We start from the raw sequence: 11,326 nt of genomic DNA, 5'->3' as shown, positions 1-11,326 counted from the left end.
TCTTCCAGATCGCTTCGGTTTCCAGCGGGAGATCCTTAGGTAGTACCTACCCGGGATCCGTGAGCGGGTTTACGTACATTGGACGAAAATGGTGCACTCTACATTATGGTTCATCGTTTCGGGGGACGAAGTGAATCAAAGGTACGCGGAAATTTCGCTGCAATCGTGAAATGGATTTCACTATTGCAACACATCCAGTTTCCGGCACGCTTCCCTTTCTCTGTTTGCGTGCGTACTTCTATTTTCCGTCAAATATTTCCGAAACCATGTCAGCTGCACTTCGTTTCTGTTTGTAACTGTATTCGACACTCGCCGCCTTCCCTGTGCTCTCGTTCTCCTTTGACTACTTGTGATCAAACTTCCGTATGTTAGATCGATTTAATACTCGGAGTGTTTTATTTCATTTCGCGCTCAATTATTCTTAAGATTCTACGAGCTGCAAGGTCTTTGCCAAAAATTTATCAAGTATGATAAAAAGCTCGGTCCAATATTTGAAGCGATCAATTGTTAGGAAAAATTATATTTACTTTGATAGTCTTCCAAAATTTCTAAAATTTTTCACAGTGTTTTATTAATGTAATGCCTAAATACTACCTTAAGCTATAATAAGTACACAGTAAATGCATTGCTGTATAATTGAAGTTATTATGAAATACTAAAATTTCTTTGTTACTTTATATTCATAATTTTATTAGCTAATTTTGCACAATCTTATCTAACAATTAGTCTATAGCTATTATTGCATATTTCTTTTCAAGAACAGTTTCTTCTGTCCTAATATGTTCGAAATGTATGTCAAAATTATGAATACTTTTTTTGTTTTAGCTAAATTAAGTACATTTTTTTCACATGAGCCATTAAACGAAAAATCATACTTTCATCACGAGTGTAATTGACATATACGTCGGAAGAGTCAATAGTTGGATCTGAAGAGAGTGACTATGTGTTAGTTAATGTAGCAATCTTGGTCCATTAGATGAATTTTCTTTAGTACCGTGTTTTCTAACTTAAAGTTCCTATTCGATGTAATCATTTACAGCAAATGAACTTGCCTGACGTCCGATCGGGTCGCCAACAGGTTGACTCGTGGAGACAGAGAAGTTTATTTCGTGCGGAATCGAACCGAAGGCGGCAAAAAGTGAAGTTAACTCGGGAAACGTTCGGCATGCGGGTGAATTGTATTTCCAGCATGAATTTCGGTTGGTCGATGGCTCTCGCCGATTCTCGGTGCTGTACGAGGAAGGACGAGGAGAAGGAGAAAGAGAGAGAGAGAGAGAGAGAGCGAGAGACTGTTCTAACTTCTCTCGCTCATCGCGTATTCTAGTCAGCACTTTCGGAAGAGCGAGTAACGTCCAATCCGAAGCTGAAACTGGGTCAACGTTTGCTCGCCAATCTGAGAAAAGAACGAAATACGTCCGCAAGAACAGAGACCGCCCTTGCGATGTCGAACCGGCAAGCGAGACACCCTAGAGACCAGATGGCCCCCACCCTTATTACCGAGAGTTCCGATATTTTTGATCCGGTTCTGAAATCCCAATCGAAATCGTCCGTTTGTTATCGTGAACGCTGTCCACTCGACGGAAGTCTCCCAAAAATTTTCTCGAACTTCACGACTTTACAATCCCCGCTTTTATGTTTAAAAGAACAGACATTTATTTTTTCCCTCAAAATTAAATACACATATTTATTGTTGCATGTTATATAAAATAATGAAGATATTTTCTCTACTTAATATACTTTTCTAGAAATGAAAATTTATTAAATGTCATGAAAATTATTTTATACGAAGATTTATTGATCTTTTGAAGAGTTTCTAAAACTCTTTTACAAGAGCAGCAAGCGGTAAATGGAAAGACAGCAATTTCCACTGTCCTCGAGAACTGCTTTTGCCTTATGGTGTAGAGAGCCATCATTTACATATATACGGTTTACGACCATAAGTTATTATCTCGTTGTACCTCGTCCTCCGACGAGTTTACGTAACTTACAGAGTTATTAAATCCATTAAGATTATCCTGTTAACTGTCTGGGTCGAAGTTTCACTTTCTTTCACGGTACAATTTACATTCATGTCGGTCGTCATCTTCATGATTTCAAGAAAATGGCAAGCAGAGGTGAGGAGTAAAACGTGCCAGAAAATCTTCAGGGAATTTCCCAGAAAGAAGATCGATTCAGAGAGAGAGAGAGAGAGCGAGAGAGATTCGCATAAGTACGTCGTAGATAAATTTTATGCGATCGCACAAATCATTCTAAGTAGGTATCTAAACCGATTTGGTCACAGTGATACGTCATCGCCGTGACAATTATTTGAACAAGAGTGAAATCATCGAATTTGCCTTCACGCAGTATTTGTAGGGAATTGCGTTCAGCGTGCAGCGATGCGCGAACACGAACGGATGGATTGATTTATCGGCCGCGGCGAAGATTCCTTCGCTGACAACTCCCAAAACGATTGTCGTGGAACATTTCCAGGAAACGAATTACATTTATGCCAGAAACTATAAATAATTTCAGAGAGACGCGGACTGGCCGTAAAAACGGATTGTAACCGTACAAAAGTACACTTACACACACTTATAATAAATTATTTAATGACCCTAAGAGGGATTGGACACTCGCATAAAAATGTGCCTAAACCGTAAGTTGCATTCAAAGTTAATAAGTAGATATAAACTACGTTCATAGATCGTTTTCAATGAAACCAAAATCAACACCGGAGTCATCATTTTATAGAAAGACGAGAAATGTAGTCTCATAAATTCATATCTTTGACAAATATCGGTATCTTTGACGTTGTACCTTACCCTGCCGCTATTGGAGTTTACCTCCTTAATTAGGAGACCTCTCCTCGAACCCTAACCGCATCCCCTCGACAAGAAAGACGGTTTCAAGGAAACGAAAAATCACAAGATTCCTATCGGAATTCATTTCCCAGAAACAGTAAAGAGAACAGCGAAGAATCGAAGCGAGGTACGGAAATCGCGGGACGATGAACGCGATATTATACACATTTCTACAGTTGAACATATTGCATTCATGTTTTCCTGTCGGACGGATAGCAGTGGCAATTACCACGCTTGCGACAGAGACGACTACAGTCGTCGTGGAGCGAGAGACGGAAAGAGACGAGGAACAAGAGGAGGAGCAGCAGGAAATCGAGAACGTACCGATGACGGAACAGGTTATGGATCCGGACATAAAAATAACTGACGTGCCCGACGTGGAGGAAACCATCGAGGAGGACCGGGAGGCCACTTGGGACAAGAACAAGGTCATCAGAGACGTTGCGTACTATATTCGAGCGCACAAATTCCGGGATTACGATCGCCGTTATCACAAACAGCTCGAAGATTCCCCGTACAGACTCTATGAGCAATTCCCTAAACCGCCTTTGAGATCTCTGCACTGGGAAGTGCGTAGGTATACCTGATGAACTCGACATGAATATCATTTGTTTCAATTTGATACGTTGAAGTGGGTTCAAAGCTAGCTTGCTTGCCTTGGGACTTTTGAGAGACCCCTGTGTGACTGGCAGAGAAACGTAGAACTTTTAATTAGAATATATTTCACATAAAAAATTTATTTCAACGTTCGATGTGTACATTATATGCAATTCTTGTATTTTTTGCACATCATATGCAATTTTTATATAAATGCCCAATATCTTTAGCCTAGTAATTACACTTCCAAGTGCGATGTTTTTTATTAAACGAACTCCAGTTTTGATCAATAAGTAATGAACAATAAGTAAAGATAGGAAACGTAAATAAAAAGTTAAATTGCATGCAATAAAGTCATGCAAATTCTTCAAATTACTGTATTTAGACACTGTGACGCGAGTTTCGTCGAGTGTTTGAAATATCTCGAGAGAGTCATCGAACGGACCGCCCTCAAACGAGAGGACGACACTGTAACGGTCATGAAGAAACAAAAGTGGAATCCGGCAGAGCACGAAAAGGAGATCCTCGCTGCCCAAAAGGACTGTCAAACAGCCCTGAAACGCGACGACCTGACCGTGATACCCTTTCAAGGTCCAATAGGCAAGTTCCTACGAAATGCACCTAATCATTACGAAGATTCTCAATGGGAATCCTCTTTAAAAAGCTACAGTAGGCCAGAAGCTCACAATTCCTGGAATAGAGTATAAAATAGTATAGAAGTACGAAAGCTCAGAATTTTAAGTTGGAAGCGATTATAAATAAAGTTAATGCTTGTTATTTCGCTATCTAACTCGCGGTCACTTTCATCGTGGGCCCCCGAGGCCTTCTGCTTCTACACGCGTTTCTCTAAACTTTCACATTGATGGTGAATCTTTTTAAGAAATGGGTCACAATTCCGACGTTCCATTATTCTTTTTAACACTAGTTCGTGAATCACCATAATCGCTCTATAATAAAGATTATGGCTTTGTATAGTTTTGTTGCCTTCCATCGTTTCAGCGACGTACAGAGCCGGTCCATTTATAGATAATGTGGATTGTGCATTAGAGTCACTTATCTTAAACATTTTTATAAAACAATGAAAAAAATCTTCAGAACGTTTCCAGTGGCGGACGACTGTGAGTTACTACATGTGCTGGTACACGATGCTCGAGGTTCCGGAGCTGAGCATCTTCGGCGAGTCTTGCGACAATCACGCCGATTGCCAGTTTCCGTCCGAGGGAGATCCGAGGGCTGACGACGCTCAACCGTATGCCTGCGCCCTTTATAGCTTCTGCCCGGACCATTGTTGCCCCATAAAACGAGTACGTGATATGACGGATTGCTATCAGTCCACGCTGAATCCCTGCTACGCCGGGAACCCACCGGGTGCGTGCGAATTACCCATTATAAGAGGATTGCTTTTGTTTCGAGCTAATTTCATACGCAATTTTCAATTAATCGCATCGATTAACAATTCAGTGCACCAATTTCATTAATCGCATCACATACATATGTATTTTCTAATAATATTTTTGTTTACAGAGCATGACGCGTTTCTTGTAAGAAAATGATTCTAAGCGCGTCTTATAAGAACGTAATACAAATAATTACGATAGTTAAATTCATATTGTTGTTATTGTTCATATTTACTTATGGTTCAAAGTGCTGTTTGTACTCTTTTGATTAATTTTGCATTAATCGAAATGCTAGATAATTTCTTAATAGAAGTAAATTTTGTGCAAAATAAAATATTCGTAATTTAAAAAATGTGATTTACATAGACGTTTAGCTTATCATTTAAGTATTTTAACATGCATTCTAATTTTCATATTTTTACACATTACGTGCAGTATTTATATTTTCTGTACATTGAATTTTCTTAGAAATGCACAAAATCCGCAGTAGTTATTAAATTCAGCCGATTATTTTATTAATATCTATAGCCGAGAGGGAGTGTACGTTGAACCGACAAGAGAATCAGGATCTCCTCAGCCTGGTGGCGAATCGTATCAACATCAGCTGCGAGTGTCGCGACGCCGGTTACGAATGGTCGTCCAGATTTGGGATCTGCGTCGACGTGAACGAGTGCATCCGTGGGGGACACGATTGCTCGAAAGAGGACGGGGAAATCTGCATGAATCTACCTGGCAATTTCGAGTGCGTCTGCAAGTTCGGCTACGTTTACGATTTGGGGCGGAAGGATTGCGTCTTCAGTTCTGAGATCGAGGACGTGTTGGCCGGAGAGAAGGACGAGACGAACGTGACCAAAACTAAGAGCATCATAGACCAGATAGTAAAAGCCATTGCGAGGTCCCACAGCGATCGTGTCGCCATACACCGCGTGCTCCTTCTTGCTGCGACTGTTTCCACTTTTTCCTTACTCCTTAATGAGATGGAATAACGATATTTATGTTACTTATGTTATATGTTGCCCTTGTCTCACTTAAGTAAACATTCCTAGCTTCTTTGATTAGAAAATAAGTATTTAATTGAGAAACTGAATAATGTAGCGCAGTGCATTATAATTAACTGTAATTAAGTATAGATGTTATAATAGATCGGTATTCAGAGTCGTTACTTATATTTAAGATCGCCTTAAGCATTTGCTTAAGTCTTTGTTTCCTATACAAAACAGGGATTGGAAATATGGGATAGACAGAGATAGGAAATGTTTAAGACGATCTCAAAAATAAGTAACGATTATGAATACCGGCCATAGTTTAAATATGCAAAGACATACGAATGTAATAAATTAACATACTTATTAAAATAGATCTATCTCTAAATGAATGTCTCAAATTTTTATTAGAGACCCTAATAAAAAAATTAGAGAATGCGACATTTGCAATTTCGACCAATAAAAACTTTTTACTTAAATCTATAGTAAAAACTAACAATAAGTCTGTTTGCATTCCATAGAAAAATATATTGTTTGGTCTGATATTAGAAAAGTTATTACATTTCGGAGTGCGTTAACTTAATATTTGATTGTGTGTAATATTATTGTCCCCTGAAAGATGGGAAATATTTTATCATAGTTCGCATTTAAAATGTTACATAATATCACGTTGAACGTTATATTAAAAATTCTTCGTCCTTTCCTCGCATTTAATTGAATAAGCACGAAATCGTAAATATAGGCAATTGAGGGAGAGGGAAGTCGTTTAGCGAAAACCGCAGCTGTTATTAGTGAGTCGTCGCGCGAAAAGCGGTTCTGAGTGGTAGTCGTAAGGCAGCACTAATGGTTCGGAAAAGCGATCTTTCAGCGGACCGACTCTTATATTGCGTTTTAAACCATTCAGAAGGAATCTCGTGCTCGGTAAAGGAGAATGAAAGAGGAATACGAAGTGTGCCGTGTGATGAAGTGATCTAACTTGTCCAGACAGGGAGAGAGAGAAAGCACTTTAAGGAATTAGGCTGGCGATGCGTAGACGACTTGAAAGACATCGTTACTTTTGTACGCTATTAGCCCTTTTCCCGGTCTTTGAGCGCTTTCAACGTGAGTGCTTAAAGGCACCGACTGCCATTCATTTTCTTCGTAAACCGGATTCACGGGAAAAAATTTCAACGAAACGCGACGATCGAGAGATCGAGAAACTATATAATCTTAGTTCATCTTTTTCTCCTCTTTGTTGTCTCCTTTTTCGGAAATTCGAATTTCCTCTTTCGTAATAAAATTTAACCAACCGAAATTAGTTACCTCTGACGGGGCTTCTATACAAATTAAAATCTACCCTATCACTCCTGTTTCCGATAAACTACTTCCTAATCCTTGTAACTTTCACGTCAATCCGATCACTTCCTTAAATCTTTTTATGAGTTGAAATGTTTTTAAGTAGAACAGTCGAAGAGTTGGATTTCGATGATTATCACATAGATTAAGATATTTTTTACTGTTCTAAAGTAGCTACTTGTTAGCTATTTGTCCAGCAACAACTCTATTTGCGATGGCGGTTCTATCCGGAAACGTTCGCGTAATCGAAAATGTCGAAAAACGAATAAAACAGACGAACGTCCGGTAAAATTGGTACACAATTGTTTGTTACCACACGGTTCATAATTGCAGCTCCGAGTAACGAACACGCGAGGACTGTGTTCCGAGATAATAATTTGTAAATGTTTTCCTACTAAACAGTTACACGTTGCCCACGATTTAAAATTCTAATTTTGCGTGCAATCCCGCTGCGTGCACGTGTCGGCCCGCGGGCTCTACACCGACGGGTCGCGTCGTCGTAGCGCGTCGTTAGTTTTTCAGTCTGCCCACCGTTTCCGCCGCAGCGGTCGAGCCCAATATTTTTAGACAATCTCTTCCGTCTAATTTCCTGCAAAATTGCGATTTTTATTCAGCTTCATCTAAAACCACCGCTGAAGTGCGCGAGAAAACAGGTTACTATTAAAAACACTGGCGTAAATTATTTTTGTTGAAGTTATTTTTTGGAAAACTCCTAAAGCTGTCACTCGGAAAGGACATTATGCAAAATTATTTTATTTGTCGAAACGATCATAGTCCCCGATGTGACTCCGACCGTGATAATTATAACTGTAATTTCGTATCGTACGAGGACATTTATTAATTTGCAGTTATTAATTTCCGTAATACTTTATCCGGAAATCTCGTCATCGGCGAAGTTCATTCATAGAAATATGACGTCTTTTTTATGATTATTACCGATTTATGAATCTGCGCACTGAAATCGATAACCATTCAACTCGAACAGCCTCTCATTCGTTACTTAATCTACCCGGATATAGTCAATTGGTTAGAAATGAAGAATTCAACTGCTGCAGGAGTTTGATAATTTCGCTCGCTTTTGAATTTCAACTGCAACGTCACAATATAACAGCAGTCGATGTCGACTGATCGTGACCTCAGTAATTGATGTTGGTCGAGCGTTATCAGGTTTTCGATTAACTTTAACGATTTTAATCATTATTAGTGGACTGCGGATTTTACGTAGAAATAATAAATACCATGTAATGTACAAAACAATTAAAAATATCAAAAGGCGAATATTTCAGATGAAATCTTATTATAAGTTTCTACTTTGCTTTACTTCTGCGTTTCTACTACTGCGTTTATCAGCAAACGTAACAATCCTTTTAAGGTCGAAAGGCATGAAATAAACGATTACTACTCCTACTACTATTCCTATCCATCGTACGAATAATTCTAAGCAGAATTCATGTCGGAAAAACATGGGTGGACGTAAAAGTATTTTTTCACATTTTCGACTTGATCGATGCGCAATTTACCTGTAACTCGACTGGACAACGTGTACCTCCTTCTTTCCTCCTCCCGTTCTATCCCCATCCATGAATATGTACATTTTTTCCCGGATTTTGCGCGCACGTTGTTCCGCCGTCGCGCGGCAGCGAAGCAGTTCCGTGGTCCTCCATCGCGACGTGCCAGTTATGCTGTTTGCGAATACAAAATCGAGGCAATTTGGAAGAAACCACCGAGCTGCGCGTTATACCAGGCGTCCCTGCCATTTGACGGACACGTTCGTTATCATGGGACGTCGATACTCATTTTCGTATCGATGACGATGTTTACTCGTGTACCGGACACGTCTACCTGTGTCACTCTCGTCACCGATATTTTTCTCGACATGGGGGCAAATTATTCGGTTAACGAATAGAGACACTCGAAATTAACTTCTGAATAATTCTTGTTCGGGGAAGTATTAATCGTTAGAACGAATTTATATACAGTCATAGAATACCAATTTTATTAAAAGACAAACTGATAATTAACCAACAATAATTTGGTAAAGTTTTTGTTTATAAGAAAAAATATATTTTTTCCTGTCAATGTTATTACTTCAATGATAAGCTATGGCAAAGCGAATTTTTATAAAGCGAAACGAGATGGTCGATCGATCCTGAATTTAGCACACATATTCTATACTAATCTTACACAATGTTTTCAGATGTTTTGCTAGACAATCAATAGAAAACATATGGTAAAAATGATTAAACATATTCACCCCTATAACTACCCTCCGGATTGAGGATTGCAAATTGGCATGAAACGGTTTTTTGGACAATATCGAATGACTTTTGACCGTTTTAACTGGCTAGATTCTTTCGAAAATTACCTTAGTATCACATCCCGTGGTCATTCAAATGACCTTTAACTATTTTGGAGTTGAAAATCGAGGCGAATTTAAATTGTGGGGAATAAAAATGTGAAAGCGTTCATGTTATTTGTCGCGGTCTACGGTAAAATTCCGTTGAACTCCAGGTTCCTTTCTCCCGTGCCATCTCTCTCTCTTAAGCTCTCTCCTTCTCTCTCTCTCTCTCTCTCTCTCTCGCTCTTTACGGAATTTAAGCGAAATGAATGAACGCACCCAACTTCGGTTTTTAGCAATCAACCGCTCTATCTTTAAGAGCGACCGTTTTACGTAAAACGCAGAAGGTCTGTACGTAAAACCCTGTTATTCGCGGCAACTCGTTCACCGAACTATTTCGTTTCCGAAAACGGCCTCTAATAAACGAAGTTACAGCATGCATACATATTTCTGGCCGCGTATTCCCGTTCCCGGCGCGGTACGCGAGAGGCGAATGGGCACCAATTTAAATGGGTTAACGTTATCCTTGGCAGGATAGGATCGTCGTGCCGCTGAAACCGTTTGTAACTGAATAAACGCGTTGCGTTACGTTTTAAACTGTTCATATCCGATCGTCGTGAACGGAAGCTTCGCGGCCGTTGTTGTTAGCAATTGCGATGGGCGTACGGGCGGTCGCGGCGCGCCGGTACCGGTACCCGTAGCTATTCTCATTTACATAGAGATGCATTTCGAGTGTTTGTGAACCGTCTGTCTGTGCGCCATCAAGACTGGCCCGTTCATCGTTTGTCGTCGTCACTCGAACCGAAACTACGTTTAAGACACGTCGCGTTAAAGAGAAACCTCCGAAACGAATATCTTCAGTTGAATTAAATGGAGAGAAATTAATATTACAAATTGCAATGATAAAGTAATAAAAATTCTGATCTTTCTACTTAAAAATTAGTTTAGAATCGCACTGATAAGAAAACTCATTCTATAAAATCGAATAACTTTTTTAAAATTGGATAAATTACAGTTTTCTAAAATTTATATAAATTACTATTCTCGATGCAAAGCGGAATGCCTCTAATACAGAATGTATTCACCGAGTTACTGAAGGTTTTACTGTACGTATGTAATTTTATATCTAATGTCCATAAAAAATTGTTCATCGACATGTAGCAGGCAAAGCGCACGCGATCAATCATACTGATACGGAATTTCGAGCTTGAATCGCCTATCGAGTTTCTGGATTGAACGCAAGTGGTGTTGGAAAATTATTGGAAAAACGAGCGCGTTTCAACTACGGTATTGAAGTTTCATAAAAAGGAGGAACTTTCGAGGGAAGACACAGGCCGCCAATTAATTTCATCGATAAATAAATTAATAGTTACTCCTGCTTCTCCTTGTTCGTCAATAGATCCGTGAATACTTATTAAGGCAGTAAATTGTGCACAAATAAGCACAAATAGAGCCTCAGTCTTTCATGTTTTCGATCACTTCCTTTATAGGGGCTAGATACTGCTAACGGCGCGATAAAGCGGAGTGTCAATGTTATTCACTAAATTGGCCAAAAATAGAGCCCATCGATTCTATGTCCTTGTGTCTCAGAGAATCAACACAAAATCCGTTTCATTCGTCTGCGAATTTCGAATAAATTAATATATTTAATTAATAGATTAATAGGTACAATTTATTCACGCTGTTATTTACATAAGATAAATGTCCCAATTCGTATTCACTCGTGTTAAAAACACTTTTCGTTATATTTATTTTATATGTTTATTATGCTTAAATTATAGAAAAATATTAAATAGTAATAACAAAACTAATTACTTAATAATAATAATAATA

At 39.0% G+C, this 11,326-nt stretch overlaps 1 protein-coding gene across 1 annotated transcript; it reads left to right on the top strand.

Moving 5' to 3' along the window:
* Nucleotides 1-2,989: 2,989 nt before the first annotated feature.
* On the top strand, nucleotides 2,990-5,823 carry LOC108622288 (uncharacterized). The gene is made up of 4 exons (XM_018020076.1): nucleotides 2,990-3,420; nucleotides 3,826-4,040; nucleotides 4,536-4,808; nucleotides 5,366-5,823. The coding sequence occupies exons 1-4, from the start codon at nucleotides 2,990-2,992 to the stop codon at nucleotides 5,821-5,823; spliced, it is 1,377 nt and encodes a 458-aa protein (XP_017875565.1).
* The last annotated feature ends 5,503 nt before the right edge of the window (nucleotides 5,824-11,326 follow it).

Source organism: Ceratina calcarata, unplaced genomic scaffold (genome assembly GCF_001652005.2).
Source record: "Ceratina calcarata isolate Rehan_Ccalc_2016 unplaced genomic scaffold, ASM165200v1 scaffold213, whole genome shotgun sequence".
NCBI lineage: Eukaryota > Metazoa > Arthropoda > Insecta > Hymenoptera > Apidae > Ceratina > Ceratina calcarata.
Note: the sequence above shows the minus strand (reverse complement) of the source record. Positions and strands in the feature narration are given on the sequence as shown.